Source organism: Capsicum annuum, chromosome 8, assembly GCF_002878395.1.
Source record: "Capsicum annuum cultivar UCD-10X-F1 chromosome 8, UCD10Xv1.1, whole genome shotgun sequence".
In the NCBI taxonomy this organism is placed as follows: Eukaryota; Viridiplantae; Streptophyta; class Magnoliopsida; order Solanales; family Solanaceae; genus Capsicum; species Capsicum annuum.
The window spans coordinates 16,867,587-16,891,082 of NC_061118.1; the positions used below are offsets into that span (position 1 = coordinate 16,867,587).

The window sequence follows — 23,496 nt, forward strand, 5'->3', positions numbered from 1 at the left end:
ATTTGGAGCTTACCGAAGCTTAAAAATGGAAGAAATCGCCCAAAAACTCAAAATCCCAAGCTCCAAGTCTCAAAAATGGTGAAAACTCGCGAAAAAGAGGATATAACCCACCCAGGCATAGCTTAAAGTGATCACCAATTAAGAGGACATCACTTAAGCGACCAGGTGTCGCTTACACGATACCTGCCTTGTCGCGTAAGCGACTTGGCTGTCGCTTAAGCAACAGGCGCTTACGCGATAGGGGAGTTGCTTAAGCGATACCCCAGCTGGCTGCCAGGTCGCTTAAGTGATCAAAAGGTCACCTAAGCGGGTGCACCAGCTGAGACTTGGAGAATTTCAAGTCTCTACGGATGCCTCGGGATTCATTCGGAATCTCGAGAGCGCAAACGAACTATGCTACTAGACGAAATTCGATGTGCTGGACTCAACGACGATGTCAAATTTTTGAAAAAAATGTCGTTTTCACAAAGTTGACACCTGAAACTCAATTTCACAACTTTCCGAACCGAGGGTCGAAATGAGATACAAAAGTCGTAAAACCACCCCAACTATGTTACCAACCTAAAATCGACGTTCTAAATCTGCTGGCTCAGTCCATTTTGTCATTCGATGCACGGATCAATAAATGTTGATCGAATTCAACTAATAAGCTTTTTTAGCCACAAAATCACAAATTCGCACAAATCACGCTGAAATGCATTGAAAACTGTGCAAGTCATCCCTACACTTCAGAAATACCACAAAACAACCATGTAGGGGGAGGGGTAAAATAGTCAAATCACACAGAAATGAATAATTTACAAAAGTCACCAAAAATCAAGTCATTACATTCAACTAGTTAACATGGAGACATGGAGGCTGAATTCCATAAGAAATTGTGAGAATAGCTCTATGGTGCCTAATCTGCATCACCTCAGCCTCACAGAATATTAGGGCATCATCAACATAGAATAGGCGCGTCATTTCTAGGTCTTCCACCTTTACTAGGTTACGCACCAGAGCCTCTCACCTAGTTATTTATCTTTGCCTTCCTGAACATATGATTTAACCCCTCCACAACTAGAAGGAATAAAAACGTAGACATAGGACCCCTCTATCCTCCCTGAGTCCCCTTTGAGATTGGAAGAAACCTTCAGTATTCCCATTTATAATATGAGAGAGCTTCACACGTGATATGCAATACTTGATTCAGCTAATCCACTTGCTTCCAAATCCCATATCTTTTAGAATTTTTAGGAGGAAATTTCAATTGACATGATCATAGACATTCTCAATGTCAAGTTTACATAAAATACCTGGCTTCTTCTCCTCATCCTGGACTCTGCCAATTCATTAGCCAACAATGATGCATCCATTAGTTGTCTCCCTCTCAAGAAAGCCATTTGATGTTCATCAACCAGTTTTCTATCATTGTCTTCATTTTCTCAGTCAACCACTTTGAAATGATTTTATAAACTCCTCCTATTAGACTAATAGGCCTGAAATCCTTTTGCTCCACTGCATCAGGTTTCTTTGGTATCAAGGCTATAATGTTGCATTGAAAGATTTCTCAAATACGCTCCGTTGATGGAAATTCTGAACAATTTGCATGAGGTCCTCCTTTGGTATGCCCCAACATTTCTTGAAGAAGTCCATAGTGAATCGATCAGGTCCAGGTGCTTTGGTCCCCATCACATTGTTTGATGATCAGTAACACTTCCTCTTCACTGAATGCTCTCTATTGCCATTTATTCTCTTCTGTAGAAACTGTAGGGCATCCTAGAAACTTGAAAAGAGGTCTCTAGGATTCAGTTTCTGAGTATAGCTTGACGTAGAAGTCTATCATGGCTTCTTTAATTTCTTCTAGTTCCTGTATCTTCCTGTCACGCCTCATATCCCATTGAGACGGACAAACACCTGAAGCCCTAAAGGCTCGAGATAACCAATTTATGCCTTGTGATTACTGTGCATGTAACTGTAATAATTATAAGGCTTTGACAAGGGTAGGTAAGTGTCCTTGATAAAAGAGCAACATAGATAGACCCACAATAGATGTACATGACTTGGCCGCAATGTTTTGGACTACGAAAGATGACAAATGGCGCCGAGGCTCTGCCTTACCACGTGGCGAGGCCAGCGCCTTTTGAAAGTGTGGGGACAATTAATACCAAAAAATTGAAATGTTTATTTGCATATATAAATAATCAAAATTTCAATAGCAAGCAAATATTTCAAGTTAAAAACTAAAAATAGATAGCAGATACTAAAAATGTAGAACTTGAATGACTCAACAATTCATAAAGCAGGCAATACTAAAACTATAAAAAATTATTCTTCTTCAAGATTACGATATTAATTAGTATATTATATAAGTTATAATTGGCCAGTTAAGAACTCCCACATCCAAAAAATGAAGGTGGCAGAAATGCGGATGTTGCGCTGGATGTGTGGACTGACCCGAGGGGATAGAGTTCGGAATGAGACTATCCGGGAGAAGGTTGGTGTGACTTCAGTGGAGTGTAAGATGCGGGAAGCACGATTGAGATGGTTCGGACACGTGAAGAGGAGGGGCATGGATGCCCCGGTCCGTAGGTGTGAGAGGCTAGCGTTGGATGGTTTTAGACGGGGAAGGGGTAGACCGAAGAAGTACTGGGGTGAGGTGATTAGGCGGGACATGGAACAGTTACAGCTCACCGAGGACATGACCCTAGATAGGAAGGTCTGGAAGACGCGAATTACGGCAGAAGAGTAGGGCCAGATTGGGTCGCTAGTGTAGGGAATTACTTGGTGGGGGTTTTTTTATTTTTTATTTTTTATTCCCGTTATGATTCCGTATTCAGTGTTCCATGCTTATTACGAATCTGTGTGCTTTCCTCTGCTATCCTCTGTTTTATATTCCTTATGGGTGCCGTAGTTATGTTATGTCATCTGCTTCTGTGCTGTACTATGTGTTTGTGTGATATCTTGTGCCTTGAGCCGGGGGTCTTTCGGAAACAGCCTTTCTACTTCATCAGAGGTAGAGGTATGGACTGCGTACATCTTACCCCCCCCCAGACCCCACTAAGTGGGAATACACTGGGTTTGTTGTTGTTGTTGTTGTTTCCTGAGTTAATAGACCCTAGAGCCAACAGGTCTAACAATACCCGACCCAACGAGTTTCACCTTGTCCTCAAGGTGAAAATGAGGAAACTGAGCATGAATGACTTCACAGGATTCCAGTGTTCTAGTCTAGAAAGTCCTTCCACCTAATCAAATAGTCTACTACACCTTCAGGTTGCACTTGCATTTCAAGTTCTTCAAATAAGAAAGGAGGGAGTTGCTGAACTGGAGTAGAATCCTTTATTGCACGCTTTCACCAAGAGACATGAAATACGGGATGCACACATGAATGAGAGGGTAAATCAAGGTGATAAGCAACTTCTCCAATTTTATTCAAGATAGTGTATGGCCTATAGTGATGAGGACTTAACTGATTAGCCTTTTTAGCAAGTGAGCGGAGCTTGAAAGGTTGCATGCGAAGATAAACCAAATCACCAAGCTAAAACACAAATGCGGCACTTAGCATCAGCATAAACTTTCATTTGAGCTTGAGCATGTGTTAGATTAGCTTTAAGTTCATCTAAAACAGTGTTGCGATCCATAAGCTGCTGGTTGACCTTTTCAACAGTAGAAATTTCATCAGTGAACCGCAACAAAGAGGGAGGATCTCGCCCATATAAAGATCTAAAAGGGGTCATCTTGGTGGAACCATGGTATGTGGCATTGAACCAAAATTCAGCCCAAGGAATCCATCTTGTCCATTGTTCGTGTGCGCCTGCAAAACAACATAAATAAGTATCCAATCTCCAATGAGAAGTTGAAAACTTCAGTTTGACCATCTATTTAAAAGTGATAATTGGAGCTCAATTTGAGGCTAGTACCAGACAACTTGAATAATTCTTGCCAAAATTGGTTGACAAAAACCCGATCTTGATCAGACACAATTGTTCTTGTTCTGGAAAAACCATGCAAACGTACAACCTCATGAACAAATAGCTCAGCAACACTCTTTGTTGTATATGGATGAGATAAGAGGAGAAAATGACTATATTTAGTGAAGCAGTTCACCACAACAAGAATAGTATCATGTCTAATTGCTTTTGGCAACCCATTGATGAAATCCATAGCAATATCATTTCAAACTTGAGTAGGAATAGGTAATGGCTGCAGCAAGCCAGCGGGACTAAGGGCTTTAGACTGGTTCCTCTTGCAAACTTCACAACTAGCCACTAAGTTTTGTACATCTCTTTTGATTCCATTCCAATAAAAAACTTGTGAAATGCATTTGTATGTGCAGAAAAAACTTGAGCGTCCACCAGTAGGCGAGGAGTGAAATTCCCTAAAGAGCATGGAATGTGTAATGATGAACGAAGAATCACCAGCCGACTTTTGAAAAACAAGCAGCCATTTCTTAGAAACATAATTCGTCCATGAAGACGGACATTGAAGCAAATATTGTGTTAATTAACGGAGTTGATCATCCTGTTGAATTTTTGTGGAAAGATCATCTAAGGTACTGCCTATGTAGAATAGAAAAAGCCATGAAATGAAATTGGCAGGACAATGCATCAGCTGCCTTATTTTCACCTCCTGGGGGATATCGAATCTCAATCAAATCCCATCAACTTGGTAACCGATTTTTGTTGCTCCTTCGCCGTAGCATGTTGAGAAATTGGAGACTTTGTTGATATGTTCGTATAATGAAATGCCGACCCATCAGTTAATAACGCCACTTTTGTACAACAAAAACAATGGCCATCAACTCCATTTCATATACTGATTTAGATTGAGCTCGAATAGAAATTCCTTGACTAAGAAAAACTATGGGATGTCCTCCTTGCATTAGGACAGATCCAATCCCTAATCTCGAATCATCTGTCTCAACCACAAACACTTTGTTAAAACTTGGTAGTGCCAAAACAAGCAAAGTGACTATAACCTCCTTAAGAGAATCAAAAGCTAGTTGAGTTTCTTTAGTCCAATGAAAAGCATCTTTCTTGAGCAATTGTGACTGGTCGGGTTGTTTTCCTATAGCCACGAACAAACTTCCTAGAGTAACCAGCTTGCTATTTTGGTTGGATCTGCTGAAGCTCCCTTGCTGAAATAATGTCCCAAATACTCCAGTTGTTGTTGTCCAAATTGACATTTTTTTCGACTGACATCCTAGTTATGGAGTTTTAAAATTTGTAGCAACTTCCGCAAATGTTCCAAGTGAATAGGAAAATTTGCACTATAAACTAATATTTTATCCAAAAATACCCGATACAAACTTACTAAAGTAAGGACAAAATATTGCATTCATCAAGGCTTGAAAAGTAGATGGAGCGTTAGACAACAAAATGGCATAACCAAGAATTCATAATGGCCTTCATGTGTACGAAAAGATGTCTTTGTGATGTCCTTCTAGCAAACCTGAATTTGATGGTATCCCATTCTTAGATCCAATTTCGAAAATATAGTGGCACCCCAAGTTCATCCAGTAATTCATCGATTCGTCGATTGTTGGAATTGAAAATTTATTGAGAATAGTAATCTTATTAAGGGCTTGATAATCCACACAAAATCGCCAGCAACCATCTTTTTTGCGAACGAGCAACACTGGACTGGAGAAAGGACTTGTGCTTGGTTGAAAGATACAAGTTACAAGCATTTCCTAGACAATTCGCTCAATCTCATTTTGCTGGTAATGAGGGGAAGAATATGGAAAAATATAGGGTGGATTAGATCCCTCGATAAGTAATATAGCATGATCATGACTCCTACTAGGTAGCAACCCTTCTAGTTCCACAAATAAAATTCCAAATTCTTATAGTAATTGTTGCAAATCCAAATTCTCTTGGTCTTCCTTTGTTGTTAACTCATTCAGGTCAACACAATACCCTTCTCCATCTTTTTGCAAGGCTTTAAGCAGAGTTTTGAGTGACGCCACCGATCTGGACTATGAGGGATCTCCTTGAACAACTCATGTTTGCCCTTCTATTTGAAATTTTAGCGTCAACTTTTTTAAATTAGCTTGAATATCTCAAAGTCTCTAGCCACTCTAATCCAACACTACATCAGCGCTTCCAAATAAAAAAAGAAGTAATCTTGTGTTATGCTTAGTTTATCAATCCACAACTTCACTTCTTTGCAGCTGCCCTTACTCTTTACCTATTGTCCGTTTCCTACTTCCACCACAAATGACCTAGTTTCTGGTTTCTTTAACCCTAATGCTTCAGCCACTGTGCAAGAGATAAAATTCGTTGATGCTCCACTGTCAATCAGCAGAATAACCTTCTTCCCCAATATTGTTCTCCATACCTTCAAAGACTTCGTTGTGGTAAATCCTGCAATAGATGACAAAGACAAACTTTTGAGACACTACCTGTTCTTGAACATTTAATTGATCCTTCCCTTCATTTATTATTTCCTCTGAATGCTCTTTTATATCTCCATCTCCGTTATCCTCCGCTACTATAATGAGCAAATTTAATTGTTTTGAATTGCATCAATGATTAGGGCCATATTTTTCATCGCTATGACAATAAGTCCTTTTCTTAATTTATCTTGATACTTTGCATCAGATAGCCTTTTGTATGATCCTCCACGCCTTTCAGGTCCTGACTGCATGATTTCTCCTGCCTATTGCTTTTGAAATGTCGTACTGCTATTGTAACTGTTGTACGGGCAGAATGATAAGGTATTATGATTACACACATGTGGACTTGTAACACTTCCCGTTCGGCTATTGTCAGTCACTTGAAAATGCGTCGAACCCTTAGGAAGCATCATAGGCATATGTCTAGGCAAATGGGCTCGGAGCCCAATTCTTTTCTTCAATAAGCTGGCTTTGGTCCGTAATTTGGGTTAGAGTTCCTAACTTGCTAAGACGCAATTCTCCCTTGATCTCTCCTCTCAATCCATTTATAAAAATCCCCATCAAAACTGTATCATCGACATCTTTTAAGGGTGCTGAAAGTAATTCTAAATCTTCTCCGTATTGGGCCACTTCCAATTTGTTGCAGTCTTATCAACACCTCATATAGGTTTCCTATATATGATGGAGTGAATCGTTGAAGTATGGCTACTCAAAACACATCCCATGTGACAATTGACGTTCTTGTCTCCAACCATTGGAACCAATTTAGGGCTCTCCCTTCAAAGCCATCAGCAGCAGCCGCCATTTTATCCTGCCATTGAAATGAAAATAACGCTCTGCTCTGTTAAACCATCCATATGGGTTGTCATCGGAGAACAAGAGCAGTTTTGATCTTCTAGGACGTGTTCCTTCACGAAATTGTGGCTAAACTTCCCAGAATCCATCGGTTCTGCGATTGTTGCTGTTTTCTGCCATTATATATGTGTCTTTAATTGGACGTGCCTGAACCTTTGATTTTCCTTTTATATGTTGAAGAATTTCAGCGCCATGTTCATCTTTTTTTTTGCATCCAGTCTCATAACTGCTCCTCTTGTACTTCGCCCATTGTTTTCTCTAATCCTTCCATCCATTCTGCTTGAAACCATAAGGCTCTGATACCAAAATTGTTAGGAACCTGAAATCTCCTAACAATAAATCTGTAAACTCCCAGAAACAATGCAAAAGTAGAAACACACTTCAACTATTATTTACTGCCACCAACAAATCGAATGAGTTTTACAAATTGTTACAACAACAACAACAACAACAAACCCAGTATATTCCCACATAGTGGGGTCTTGGGAGGGTAGAGTGTACACAGTCCATACCATTATCTCTAACGAGGTAAAGAGGCTGTTTCCGAGAGACCCCCGGCTCAAGATAAAAGGCAGTATAAAAGGCAGTATACAAAAACATCAAAAGCATAAAACATGATAAAATAACATAGATACGGCATCCACAAAAAGTACATTGCCAAACAAAGGACGCCACAATTTCCCTACCTACTGACTACAACTCAACCACACCCTTAGCGCTCTATCCTAATGTTTTTCCTCCATATCTTTCTATCTAGGGTCATGTCCTCAGTCAGCTGTAACTGCTCCATGTCACGTCTAATCACTTCTCTCCAGTATTTCTTCGGTCTACCCCTACCCCGCTTGAAACCTTCCAAGGCCAACCTCTCACACATACGAATTGGGGCATCCGTGCCCCTCCTCATCACATGACCAAACCATCTCAACCTTACAAATTCTTAGGAACCCTGAAATCTCCTAACAATAAATCTGAAAACTCCCAGAAACAATGCAAAAGTAGAAACACACTTCAACTATTATTTACTGCCACCAACAAATCGAATGAGTTATACAAATAGCAAATAGAAGATATTATACAAATAGCAAATAGAAGATATTTCAACAACCAAGATATTTCGAGGAACCTTAGCCTCCTAATCTGCCAGAAAATCCTACAAAATAATCTGATAGTCTTTCTTTCTTCCTAGTACAATATTTCACAAAACAACTGCCTGAACTGCTAGTTAACTGCTAGTTCACTTCCAGAAACTACTAGAAATACATACACAGAATAATTAATAAACAAAATAGATACATTAAAGCCTTATTTTCACCCTTCTTCCTGCGGTTATAGACCCTAGTAACAGCAGGTCTAACACATTGCTCTCATGATTCTAGAGCAATTCTTCCCTTTAGAAGGGAATCTAACTGTTTTGAAATCAACGCATGCTACTCACGGGCCTGTAAAAAGTACTCTAGCTGATCTAATTTCCCATAAAACATCTTCTCTTTCGACTCTATTGTTTGGTGCATAAATGCCTGAGAGGAACCAAGTGAAGTCTTGATTCTTTCGTGTGAACTTAGAAGATATAGAATAAGCTCCAACACTGCTTACTTCTCCTGTCCATGTTTTCCCATCCCACAAAATTAATATGCCTCCTCTAGTTTCACTGGCTTCAAGTTGACAGAATTTTCTCCATCTTTGGGCCAACAATATTTGACAATGTTCTTGACATCTCATTCAATTTTGGTCTCGAGAAAGCAATAAACATCGGCTCTCCAGTAGTGGATTAAGTTCGTAATTATGCACCTCTTACTTGGCTAGTTTAAGGCCCCTCATGTTCCATGACACGATATGGACAGTCATTGATCACTTGGTATGGTGTATCCTATTTCTCAACCTAATATTGCCAGTAACCTGCTACCCAACAAACTGTATAAAGAATTTTGGGTAGCCACTTATATCCTTCGATTTCTGAGTTCACAACTTCTGCTCTCAAAAACACAATCCTATATGACTAATAGACTAAATTAACACAATTCTATACCTAAAGACCCATTTTAATGGAAAAGGACAGCTTAATTATAAAGTTAGGAAAGGGATCACAGGTAGGGCGGACCATGACCAGATATAGGCATTTTTGAAGATCGGTCAGCTAATTGGCTTAATATGTATGAAGAGGAAAACCAGCATAACGGAAGCAACATCATAGTCTGGATAATGCAAATGCTACAGTAAACCGATAGCACGCGTAGCTTCACAATCTCTAAAGACTTCTCTGAACATCTTAACATAACTTACCACTTTATCGCAAAAATAGAATCACAATTTCCATTCATTTTGTTCTTTTCGGTTAGACTTTTACCTCCAGAGAGCTTCTTCACTAATTATAATTTACTCAAACTTTCCGCAACTTTTAAAAGTGACCCTTAAGGAGAATTCCTAATCTGTATATATCAAGCTAGGATTCTATAATACAAAGTTTCATCATTTCAAAAACCATTCAATATTTTAAAAAAAATTGTATCATGAATTTGAACTTTTGCAAAGAGAAAATGTTGGCCTATCAACATATGGTGTTCCTAATGAAGAAAGGATATAGAAAAAAATAAAAAATTGGTTAATCTAAGTAATAAAAACTAAAATGTGAGACAGCAATTAATATGACGAAAGCTTTGGGTTTTGGGGGGCTGTTATGCTCTTGAAAGCCCAAATTGCATGGGTTAATATGGTGGAATTTTAGAGATTTAGGGTTTATTGTGTACTAGGTTGTACCTCCTAAGTGCATTCAAATTAATAGAGTTAACCATTACATATAAGGCAAAAAAACTAAAAACCAGTAACGGTGGAAATTTCGATTCCAACAGTTAAGTCATCCCCAAAATTTTCAACCAAATTTTAAAAAAAAAAATCATATTTTTCCAGTTCCAAGAGTGTCCTCACCACATAAACAATTTCTGTCTATTCAAGTCTGAGTGACCACATATAAACACCAACTTAAGCTGATCACTAACAAGAAAGATAGCTGGGGCAGCCCGGTGCACGAAGCATCCCGCATTAGCAGGGTCTAGGGAAGGGCCGCACCTGAAGGGGTGTGATCACTTACAAGAAAGATAGCTAATGGAGAACTAGCATATTCATGTAGTTCAACAAAAGTAGCATCTAGAATAAATGCTGGACAGAAACAGATTCTCAAGAAACTAGATGGCTAGCTACTATTTGTATTGTAAAATAGCAATGTGATAAAAGAAAAAGAAAACATGCAAAGAAATAAGATTAGACCTGTACCTTGTAGGAGATGGTGAACGATTTCTTGCATTTCCATTCTCTGAATAAACCAAAGATTAGTATAAAATGATTAAATCTCTTTTTGATTAGTGCAAATGGAAAGAAAATTGACAAATCTTAACACAATGAAGCCACATGGGAAAAGAATCGTATACAAATGTACATGTAAAACTGTGATGTGCAAGAACTAAACAGTTGCAGACCTACAAATGCACAAATTATATGGTGTAAACATTCTGATCTGTGATATGTGAATCACAGTGGATGGGAAAGAATATCCCCGTGAATGAAGTGTAGAATATTGAGAATCTAGTACAGGGAGGGTGGACCATGACCGATCACCAAGCTGGGGTTTCCCCTAGGCGCATCTAACAAGGACCGAGCAACATAGAATCTGGTGATAGAAGAGCAACGGACGAGAGTCACCAAATGGCAGCAAAGATAATTCTCAAAAGAGGGAAAGGAAGTTGATTAAGAGCACACTGTCACGCATCCTCACATACTTCATCTCCCTGTTACAGACACCGGTTAATGTAATGTTTAATTGAAAAAACTTCAAAATCACTTTCTACGAGATTCGACAGACAGGACAAAGAAGTTTCACTTGGTTAGTTGGGAGACTACTACAATGCTAAAGAGTTCGGGAGGCCTCAGGTTGAAAGACCTCCCTGTCGTCAACAACACACTATGAGTGGTTATGTAAATTCGAAAGAGCACAATCCATAGAGGGAGATGATAGCAGAAAAATATACAGTACTAATTACTAAAACCATCGCTACCCCTTTTGTGTGCTGGTTGTGGAGAATTATTGTATAGGGGTGCAAAGAGGTCACTAGTAAAATCACATTTAGAATAGAGGACAGGAGAGATTCAGCTTTTGGGGCCACAGTTGGGGATAATACAATGAGGAACTCTCTTCCAAATAAACCACGTTTCGTACCTCATGGAGACGACAATTCAATAGATCCGGGGCCACAAATAGATATTTCACTGGGACCGAGGTTTAGGAGAACCCTTCAAGATTGGGAGATGTCAGAATTTATGAAAGACTAGTCGAATTGCTTCACAAACAAGGATTCTTGGAGGTTGGGGTGGGAAGAAATGGCAGGTTCTTAGTGAAGGCATATTACAACAAGCTTTTGATTAGGGTAAAGGCAGGCTACGCACACCTTTTTGTTTGAATGCCCAGGGAGCCGAGGAAAACATACACTTGCTTTGCAGCGATTGAAGTGATCTTAACAGCTAAAAATTTAAGAGAACACATATGTCAACTGGTGCTATCTGCGCAAGAGCTCGGTGAAAATATGGATCATCTCCTACCACATTGTGAGGTAACTACTCGATTGTGGTGTAATAATTTTGAGATGGTTGGAAGTTAACATGTCAACGCTAGACACTGAAATAGACATTGTTCAGCTACGCCTTTGGAGGAATGAAAGGATGTTGCTCCACTAGCACTCATAGGGGTCATATAAAAAGCGAAATAAGACGAGTTATGAAGGGATTGAGCATGATTTGTTACATTTGAGAAAGTCTATTATTTATAGTTTCATTTTGGTGCACCCATAACTTATAAGGTTCCAATTTATATAAAAGATCAGGTGGCATTCATAGTGCACCATAGTTTTGTCTAGGGCCTCTGCCTTTTGGTATACTGCTTGTACAGTGAAGCTTTCTCCATCATCAATAAAATTTACTACACTGTATAAAAGAAGTTCAATTAACTGTGGTTATTCATACAAGTCAACTAACAGTCCACGCAATGAAAGCATACTTAGCAGCATTGCAAAATGCCTCTGAATTTGAAAGATATAGAAGAAAATACTTTGTCAAACGAGTTAGTACAAAACAAATAAAATAAGCACACATTTTGCAGTCTGTTCCAATAGTAGTTTTATTAGTCTCGAATTTAGATAGAAGTTTTTACCACTGAGCAACTTCTGTTTGGATGGCGGATCGCCAAGTTCCTTCCTCCTCTTTAGTATCTGCTGACGCATTCGTGCATCAAAGTCAGCCTCGTCTTCATCACTGTTGTCAGGAAATTCTTGAAAGCCCGCTTCTGATTCTTTACGAGACGCTTCCTTCTTTGATCCCAAAGCTTCTCTGATGGTCACCTGCACATCCCTTGTTGATTTTCCTTCAGATGAGTCCTGCATAAGCAATTTTCCACTGTTATTAACCCTAATACAACAACAACATACCCAGTATATTCCCACCAAGTGGAGTCTAGTGATACAAGACAAGCCACGGAAGGCACGAAACACACTCCAAAACAGTCAACAAATCTTAAGGATCTGAGGACCTTTTGGAGACCACTCCCGGATTCACTGCAACAAGAAGAATACAAGGGTGTTTTTGACACCAAAACAGCCACCAAAACGTGACGAACACAAGAAGCTAGACAACAATATGATAAGAACAATAACAACAACAAACGGCTTGCACTAAACAAGAGGAAACACCACAAGATTACAATAAAAGAAAAGGGATAAATAGATAGACCAATGGTCGGTATAATCTTAAGAACCCAAGAGCCTATTCCACTCTTGGACCCTTAACACTACACACAACAAAAACCTATCTCTTACGTTGGTACAAGAGTGACTTCGATCTCCCAAGCATCCAACGTTTCCAAGCTTGAATCCAACCCGAGTGAATCCACACTCAATGTTGAAAATCCTAGTTACAAGTGAATCCACACTCAATGTTGAAAATCCTAGTTACAAGTTTCGGCCATGGGGCCTTTCTCACAAGAGAGAGAGTTTCAAGTGTTACAACTTCAATATTCAACAAAAACTAATGACTAAAACCCTACATCATTCTATTTTAGTGTATTACAAATAATAGGTAAGATGATCAAAAGGTCCTTTAATGAAATGTGACCAAGGGCGCCCTTGGAGTGCAAGTTTAGGGTCGGTTTTGGTGTGATCCAAGGTCTTCTCCACACTTCACTTGGACGCTTTATTGGACGGGTCCAATGCATTCTCACATACGTGCATCCTCGTGGTCGTACCCGTATCATCCTCCCCTTCTTGAAAAAGGATTCGACCTCGAATCCGTACCTCGCAAAATCAAGAGAAGACAACAAGCACACATCCTCAAGACATGAGAGGTTAGGATTAGCAAAATGCACACATCATATTCCATGCCGGGGGGGTACAAACTTGGAATATATCCCTGGGTCCTTTGTGTTGAACATAAAAAAGCTTAGTACAAAAAACACAAAGGAAGTGGTCATCAACAAAAAGAGATAAGGAAGAACTTTGTCTTCCTTCATTAGCACCCACAACCAAATATTGCTAGCCGTCTTGACCAAGCATTAAGTGGGGAGTATAGAGATTTCTACATTCCAAGAGAGTGTCGGGATCAAATAGAAAAATTAGCCAAGGTCCTAAGCCGAGGCTAGCACTCCCTTCCCCTAGAATGTCACTCCCACACTCACACACAAAAATATTTTCATACACATGGTCTCTATGAACAAAACTAACTGCAATGCTTTTACCACACAAGATGTTCAAAGAGTCATGTGCATTATCAAGATCAATTCTATAGAGATCATCACTAACTTGAGAATTTTTAAGCACACTATTCACATGCTCAAGTAGTGAACTACATTTAAGAGTAAATTGATCATCATGCACACCAAGAGTACTACCAAGAGTACTTATTTCCGAGACTACACATTTCTTGCCCATAAGAGTACTCTCATCTTCCAAGAAGAGATTTCCATCTTTAGGAGGAATGTTGTCACACCATAGTGGGTTAGCATATCGGCTATAGCCTTCAAGGGAAGCTATACCATCATTTTCACCACTAGGTTCATTAGGAGTGTTTATATCATCTTCAAACAAAACATTAAGCCTAAAGAAAGCATGATCTATCTCACGGACAGATTTGGAACTAGCAAGTGCTTCGCTCTCTATAAGTTCAATATCAAGTACCAAAGATGTTTCAATCTCCTCTTTACCTTGGTGTGGGTCGGGGTAGCCCACCTCTTCATTTGGGAAGCTCTCGGCACAAGGTGATTGGACAAGGAAAGTTGGATTTTGTGGGATAAGTTTAGGCAACAATTGGCGTAGCCTTTCCACGTGCCATTTTATTTCTTCAATATCGTCATTGATGCGATCAAACGTGGCATCAAGATTAGTGGCAGCCATGGTACCTAAAGCAAAGGACAACAACAAACAACAAAACAAACTTGTTAGTTCAAAATGCCTCACCACACTCTAACTCTCGATTTTACCTCACACTTGGTTTCACAAGTGTTGAAAGCCAGCTTGTACTTCATGAGTGACTGAGGGTCGAGTCTACTCTTGTCCGGAATGGATTTTCGTTTGAGTTGACTTAAAGAAAATTTGTTTACTGACTTGAACCAACAAGATACAACGAATTCACAAAAGAGAAAAGCACACCACAAACGTTTAACACAAACGAACGAACACAAAGACTAACTAACAATCTAGTAGATGAGTACTAGTTTGCTAATTAGTATTGGAACCAACGAAATTGAAACTAAGAAACAACAAACGGAAACTACGAAATCTGAAATTTGAGCCAAAATTTGATGCGTGAACAGTAACTTGACGTGGCAGCCACGTATTGGTTGCGATCTTTCTAACGAATTGTTTTCTCAAATGTTCATGTCTTGGTCAAAAATTTAATTTGGATTGGTGAAATTTTGTTTTAGGAGGAAAAAAATAAATCTTGGAGCCTTTTTCAGTTTTCAAGATTTTGACTTTACTTGTACTTCTCCTTAAAACATGGGTCCTTGAATCATGGAAATTTGTTGGAAAGTGGTTGAGATGTGATTGACTAGTTGATGAGTGATGGTAAGTCTTTCAAGACTAACAAAGCTTCACCTTTTTCCCTTCACCTTTATAGATCTAAGTTTCACTTTATTTTAACAAGCTATGAAGGTTGTGAAGAACTTCAAGAACAAAATCAACAATCACCAAGAACAACCAACAACAATCTCCAAGAACACCAACAATTTCACACGGCCAACTTTCAATTTTCACGATACAATATCTTCAACACTTGGCCAAGACAACTACAACTTCAACAAAATGGTTCTTAGGCCACCAATGAACAATAATATCAAGTGGTCAAGCTTATAACAACAACAAGGCCAAAACAGTCCACCACAATAATGTTCAACAACAAATTGGCCAAGTCCAAGTTCACGACTACAACTTCAACAAATACAAGCTCAAAATTAGATTTAAACTCAAAGTGTTAGTAGAGAACAAAACTAACACTAGAAACACTCAAGATAAGTAAAAATCTCGGCCAAGACACAACAAGAACACAATTTTTGGCCAAAAACACAAAATGGACAGATTGTTCTTTTTCTGGAATTTTCAGATTTCAATTTTTTTTTTTCAAGTGAACTAGACCAAGATTTGATCTTGTAGGAACAAGATCAAGCCATGCTCTGATACCAAATGTGACCAAGGGCGCCCTTGGAGTGTAAGTTTAAGGTCGGTTTAGGTGTGATCCAAGGTCTTCTCCACACTTCACTTGGACGCTTTATTGGACGGGTCCAATGCATTCTCACATACGTGTATCCTCGTGGTCGTACCCGCATCATCTAGGGACGGTAAGTGTACGCAGTCGATACCCTAAGACACCATAAGTATTGAAAAAAGGGTAGCCTGGTGCAGTTTACTCCCGCTACGCACTGGATTCAGACGAGCCAAACCAAATTGAGTCTATTGTAGATAGTCTCACCTTGCATTTTTGCAAGAGCCTATTTCCATGACTTGAAACCGTAAGTCCGTAACCACATATAAATTATATACTAGATACAAAGAACCCGTGCAATATATGTTAATTTTTTATCTCCATTTATATGATACAAATATATTTTGGAGTGTCAATCAAATTTTTAATATGAAATTTAAATATTTTAAGTTGTTAAATATTGTGATATTTTATATTTTTTATATAAACCTTTAAGTAATATATATTACTCTCGGCGTTTCCATTTATATCACATTGATGAAATTTGAAGAGTCAGCCGAATATATGTTACTCCCTCCATTTCAAAATAATTGAATTGTTGGAATATGACACACCTCTTAAGAAAATTCTTTTAGGACATAAATTGTATGTTACTTTCCACTATTACTCTTTTAATTGTTCTTAAATTACTCTCTTAGAAAATGTGAAATACTTAAGAACTTCATTAAATGAAAGGATAAGATTCAAAGAAATTTCCAACATGTCTCTTGAAAAATGAACAATTCATTTATTTTGAATATTGAAAAATAGCTCAACAATTTATTTATTTTGAAATAGAGGGAGTACTTTTTTGTCTCATTTTATGTGACCACTTGAAATTTAGAGAATCAATTATTTTTTTCTTATCATCTTTAGTATTTTAAATTGTTAATTATTATGATTTGTGATAAGTTTTATATAATTATAATATAGTAAATACTCTGGTTGTCTTGTTTTAGGTTATATTGATGGAATTTGAAGAGTTAATTAAATTCTTCATTTATTTTTTAAAGATATTTTAAGCTATTTATTATTGTGATTTGTAGTAATTCTTTATATAATTTTTAAATAACATATGTTACTCTTTTTTCTCCAATTTACGCAGCATAGATATAATTTCTCATTCGAAGAATCAATCAAGATTTCTTTGTTGTTTACATATGTTGAGTTGTTATTATTGTAATTTAAAGTATTTTACGATATTTTTAAATAATATATGTTATTTTTTTTGTTTCAATTTATATGACATTAATAAATTTTCGAATGTAAAATTTTTAATGTTTTTAAAATATTTTAAATTTTTAATTATTGTAATTAATAGTATTATTTACGTAATTTTTTTAAAAATAGTACATTTTGAATATGAATTAAACTAAATTAATTAAATGGAAAAAGATATTTTCAGTAAAATAACCCACCTGTAGCTTTAAATAAACTGTAAACGCTTGTTATCCTTGAAAAACAACCTCGTGTCCTGTCAGAAGCTTTACGGTCATTCTTTTTCCTCTTTCCATGTTCCCAGAGCTCATTCTTTTACTTTAATTGTAACGGTTCAATTTTTTTACTCATATGGTACTTATGCAGATCTGAAATGCTTTCTCCATATTTCTGTTATTTTTTTCCTTGGTTTCTTTTCCTGCTTCGTTTATTTGCGCTATCACGCTTCTTCAGCAACTGACATTAGTTACATGGTGCAAATTCAGTCCAAATTAAGTAGATTGTTGGCACCGGCATAGTGCGTAAACCGATACACAGATTAACCTACTGCACCTAGATCAACTTCTGCATCTGTTTCTCCATCAAATTATAGATTTATTATATGGAATAAAACGCCTATCTCCCTTAGGTAATCTCACAGATCTGATGTACTACAGAAATTATTCAAAAGTTCAAGCAGTATTGTTGAAAAAAACAGTCCTTTATATTTCCTTTTTCTTAGGTTACAACACAAACCCGTGACATCTTCTGCTTCCATTTTTCTTTTATTTTTGGTTCTGCCTCTTCTTATGTTCTTGATATGATTTTTTGAATTTTTTTTATTTTTTTTTTCAATTCATCACTTTTAGCTATCAATTTTATATCTCACTTTCAAATACATGAGTGTGATAATTGAAGTGTCTAGAGTTCATGGGGGCAACGAGAGCAGGCCTGTATCTTGATGGGGTGACGCAGAAGGCCTATTTATAGTGCAACTGAACTCTGCAGTCATGTTAGCTGTGTTGTCTTTTTTGTCCCGATTTTACTGATTTGATCCTCAAAATCAAAGTTTCTGCAGGAAGAAGGGTATAAACTTTAAAATCTATCCTTTGGCTTGTTCTTCATTGTTATCATCTTCAATTTTGTGCTGGGTTTTCTGGTGGTTGAACTTGATGTGAAATGACAAAAATGTCCGGTAGAAGAGGGGTTTAGTGTTGGGTGAAATTGTTGTGAATTGACGGAAATGTCCTTTAAAAATGGGGCTTTTGTGGTGGTTGAAATTGTGAAATGACTAAATTACCCTTTGGCGAAGCTGGCAGGACAACCGTCTCCTGCGCCACTTATATATATTAGTAAAGTAATAATCGGTCGAACCACATTTAGTCTATTGTAAGTAATACTTCAAATCATAAACTCATAAAAATAATAAATAATCTATGAACAACAACATACCCGGTGTATTCCTACAAAGTGGGGTTTGGGGAGGGTAAAGTGTACGCAATCCATACCACTACCTCATATGAAGTAAAGAAGATGTTTCTGATAGACCCCGGCTCAGAACAAATAGTAGTATAACAACTAAAAAACATAAAAACAAACAACAAAATGGGATAAAACACCACTAGATAATAAAACAAACAAGACACTCACAGAGTAATACCATAAACTATTTATCCAAAACAACAAACATTACCAAAACACCATGAACAAAAAACTACAAGACACATGCATAACACTATGACTACAGGCACAATTACAAACAACGCGCTCCTCCCTATTAGTAAGGACGCACACCTTCCCACTAATCCTCTACACTAATTCGCATCTTGCACACCTTCCTATCAAGGGTCATGTCCTCTGTAAGCTGTAATTGCTCCATGTCATGTCTAATCACCTCCCTCCAATATTTCTTCAGTCTACCTCTACCCTCCTAGAACCATCCAGAGCCAGCCCCTCACATGTCCGTACTGGAGCATCAGTGCACCTCCTCATCACATGCTCGAACCATCTCAACTTCATTTCTCGCATCTTGTCTTCCACCGAAGCCACTCCAACCTTCTCTCGAATAACTCTCTCTCTTAGTAAGTCCACACATCCATCTCACATCCTCATCTCCGCCACCTCCAACTTTTGGATGTGGGAGTTCTTAATTGGCCAACACTCTGCTCCATACAACATAGTCGATCGGACTGCTACTCTACAACTTACCTTTAAATTTAGGAGGCACATTCTTATCACACAAAACTCCCGAAGCAAGCCGCCATTTCAACCACCCTGCATCAATACGGTGTGTGATATCCTCGTCAATCTCTCCATTCCCCTGAATCATAGACCCAAGATACTTGAAACGATCTCTTACAAATGGCCTAAGAATCCAGCTTCACTACCACGTCAGCCTCATGAGTCAAATCACTGATGAAATATAATCGGGTGCTTATGACAGCTTACTTAACAAATATTGGAAAAGTAACACTTATTCAGGAGACGACAACGACAACAAAATCAAAAAATGTTGACCATAATGTTGAAAGTGACACAGATGATCTTACAACTCCAAGGTTTGAGATGCTGAAGAGGAAGTCATATGGAATAAACTAGGGGACTGAACTGGAATCAGCATAACAACAATGATTATTGCACCTCCATGCAAATGATTCAAATAGGATATGACATAGTGGTTGAATATGGAATGGGAGGAAAAGTTCAAAAGCATCAAGGAAAGCATCACAGAGCAGGTTCAAACCATAATCCTGTTATGTTAGAAAGTGGTAACTGGGAACATAGAAATCCATACTTGAAGTCTGAAAATTGGTGGCTCAAGGTTGATGGCTTCAATGATATGGTGCAGGGGTGGTGGGACAGCTTTGAGGTAGTAGGGTGCCCGGTCTACAAGCTGAGCAACAAACTGAGGATGCTAAAACAAAAACTGAAAGAACAGAGCAGGAAGAATTTTTCTGAAACAATCAGAAAAAATGGTTTGCTAGAAGAGTTGGCTGAGCTTGACAGGATCCAGAATGAAAGATTACTTAATGATGAAATGGTGGTAAGAGCAACAATTCTTGTAGAACTGAAAGTGCTGGACAAACAAGAAGAAGCTAGCTGGAGACAAAAGTCGAGGGTTATTTGGTTGAAACAAGGTGATAACTGACAAGAAGACTAGATTTTTTCAAAAGTTAGCAACTGCCCAACACAACTGATAGGCTGGTTGTGAGAGGGGGGGTGTAACAACCCATATATTTCAGCACATATACGACTAAGTTAATATCGATGAAGGTATTTAAACTTGAAAGTAAGGTGGTTTTTTGAGCTTAATGTAGGTGAGTGTTAAGTTTAAGTAAAACGGTTAAAGTGTCCAAGTGTATATAAGTATTAAGGTAACATAAGAGATTAAGACTTAGAATATGGAGTAAAATAAGGGAGCTGCTTGCTTGACTTAAATTAAGCTAGAAGGTGACAAGTAAGTGCATCACCTACTTTGAGTTATTGACCAACCTAAGAACTAAGTAGGTGCATCACCTACTAAGACTCCCTTGACCAGCTTATTGGGCCAAATACACTACCACCTACTTGAATTAATTCTAGCCTAAACTAAAAGAGAGAAAGGAGAAAAATGGGCAGCCAAGACTCAATAGTTTCGGATCCAAAAGGCCCAAGTCCAATGGCCAAATAGGTGCATCACCTTATTTGACCAAATTAAGAGAGAAAGTAGCTGCATCACCTACTTAAGGTAAATGAACCTTTTGACCAGCTTAATAGAGCAAGTAGGTGCATCACCTACTTGGACTATCTGACTAGCTTAAAGAACCAAGTAGGTGCATCACATACTTGGACCTTTTGACCAAAAAGAAAATTTGGTCTAAATTAAAGAGAGAGAGGCGGTCATGAAGGGTCATTTATAGACCAAGATAACCTAATTTTCAATATTATTTTATTTGTAGATAATCAGATTTCTCTCCAACTCCTTTCAACCAAAAACAACCGCCTAATTTCTCCTAGGGTTCTTGAAGAAACCCTCTTTATTTCCAGCCAAGGTAAGTGAAAATAACTATAGTTTATCTTTAGTTCTATCATGGGATGTTATGGAAATCAAGTTATTTTTGTTTCAAGTGTAGGACAACCCCTTTTTGCCAAGCTTGGCAGTCCACTTCTCTTTAATCTCTAAGATATTTTCAGTAGTATTTGGCTCAACTTGAAAGAAAACTTAGTCTTGATGGAGTACAATTTAAGAAAGCAAATTTCAAAAATAAAGGTAAAGTTACAGCCCCCAATATTGTCCCTCTTTATGTATTTATTGGTGGCAACTCCGGGGTTATGATACCTAGCATGGGCCGATCCCCATTGATGTACTTATGGGTGGCAGCTCAGAGGTTATGATACCTAGCATGGGCCGATCCCAATTGATGTATTTATGGGTGGTTGCTCAGGAGTTATATGATACCTAGCATGGGCCGATCCTATTTGTATATTTATGAGGAAGTATCCCAGGGGTTAAAATGCCTAGCACGGGTCATCCTCTTCTACCACTGATCAGCTCGTCATTTGTATCACATACTAACGAAGTTAATAAAGCAAAGAAGAGCAATTAAAGAAAAGAATGTAACGTACATGATTCCACAAGTATAAGCAAAGGTGGTCTTCTATCCTTATCTATACATTTGAACTTGGTTTCATTCGAGCTCATGTTTTACATATGGTTACTTTTATGTCTTGCATATTCAATACATTCTTTCGTACTAACGTCCCTTTTAGGGGACACTATGTTTCATGTCGCAGGTACAGGTATTCCAACTAAGATCTCCCTAAAAGAAGCACAGAATACTCAGCAGGTATTGGTGAGCTCTATGTTGATTAGGGGCTTTACCGAGTCTTTACCATGTATTTGATATTGTATTATAGTTAAGGGTATGGCGGGGTTCTGTCCTGACCTAAGCTAAAGTTGTCTATCTCTTAGAGGCTTTGTAGACTATTGTTAAAGTAAAGCGCAGTGGTGTCTTACTCTCTAGTAATCAAGGCCCCAATAGCCAAGCAGTGTTACCAACGGCGAGCGCCATGTCGTCGTCTACCTTTATGGCGATGCAACCTGCGAAAGGCGACGCCAAGGCGAGAATGGCGACATGGAGACAAGGGGAGGGGAGGCGCTAAAGGCGACGCCTTTTTAATTTTTTGTTAAAATTAGGGTTTCAACGATAAAATGTAATTTTAGGGCTTCTATTTCCACTTTGCTTTAACTGCTACCACTTAGAAGAGAAATTACCCATTCGTTCCAAAGGAGACGTGTCTCATTTGTGTTTAAAGCTGATTGCTTTCTGTCTTGTCATTTCATTCTTGCTGAAATTGTTGTTATAGATATACCCATTTGGTTTTTCGAATTGAAAATTATTTTATTTATACAAAAATAGGGGTGAAACTCGAAGGTCGTGGAGCACGATTTTCCGACGAAGCTGCTTTAACACGGTATACTTGGGGCTCTCTCCGACAATCTTTCTCCGGCGAACTCGTCTTGGACTGACCGGTTGAATCCGATGCCGGCGACGACGTAGACGCGTCGGAAACAGGTCGGGGTTATTCCCTTTCTCCCCCCCATTCTCTCTCTCCCGAGTTCTCTCTCTATCCCATTCTCTCTCCCTTCCCCGATTCCCCTTCTCGGCACTGCTATCGCCGGCAGCACTAGGGTTTCCACCAGCTCAACTCCGACGACGATGTAAGTGGGCAGCACCAGACCAGACTTTGCTCAGAAGACGCTCCAGCGACTCTACCCGGCGACATTCAGGTGACAGGAACACTATTCCGGGGTACTATTCCGGCGACCAATTTCTACCTTAAATTGCCGGAATCCAGTGACTCAACCAAGTATACGGACACAACCCAGCTTCGATCAGGTACACGCGATCCATCTTCTCTAGTTGTGTATAGCTTTCTTGATTTTTAGGGTCTCCTACTGGTAGTGTTCTGCATTATTCTTGTTAGGATTCTTGTTTCGTAGCAACTTGGCTGATTATCTGGTTGTGGATGTCGAATTTCTTATTGATTGGTTACTTTGTAATAGTGTTTTACGTGTGAATCTTTTTATTGTTCTTAGTAGTTTTGGAGTGTAATACCTCGTCTGATTACTGTTACTTGATGTACTAGCATATACATTAATTGTGGTAGTATTAGTTCCCGCTATTGACTATTGTTTATCCAAATTTGCGTTATATTATTGGTTTTGTTGCTCTCTATCTATTATAGATTGTTGTTTGTGCCCCTAGCTCTTTTATTGACTTCATTTTAACTAGTGTGCCCTTTTACCTTATCTTGAT

The 23,496-nt window shown here is 38.4% G+C and overlaps 2 protein-coding genes across 3 annotated transcripts in view; one reads left to right on the forward strand and one right to left on the reverse strand.

Moving 5' to 3' along the window:
- The window catches only part of LOC107838988 (peptidyl-prolyl cis-trans isomerase CYP57), a gene marked incomplete in the record, with an annotated part of 55,018 nt that overhangs the window by 19,378 nt on the left and 12,144 nt on the right, over positions 1–23,496 (forward strand).
- On the reverse strand, positions 1,161–14,768 carry LOC124886551. 2 transcript variants are annotated; one of them, XR_007043906.1, is made up of 3 exons: positions 14,466–14,702; positions 12,426–12,648; positions 1,161–10,538 (listed from the first exon to the last, which is right to left on the reverse strand). XR_007043906.1 is itself a non-coding variant. In XM_047395339.1 (2 exons), the coding sequence occupies exon 1, from the start codon at positions 14,653–14,655 to the stop codon at positions 13,798–13,800; it is 858 nt and encodes a 285-aa protein (XP_047251295.1). In that variant the 5' UTR covers positions 14,656–14,768; the 3' UTR covers positions 12,476–12,648; positions 13,087–13,797. The 2 variants fall into 2 exon arrangements, 1 of the variants encoding a protein (XP_047251295.1); XM_047395339.1 differs by lacking the exon at positions 1,161–10,538 and having other exon boundaries at positions 12,476–12,648; positions 13,087–14,768.

Coding starts and splice junctions, on each gene's coding strand:
- LOC124886551 (XM_047395339.1), bottom strand. CDS start 14,655: ATGGCTGCCACTAATCTTGATGCCACGTTTGATCGCATCAATGACGAT.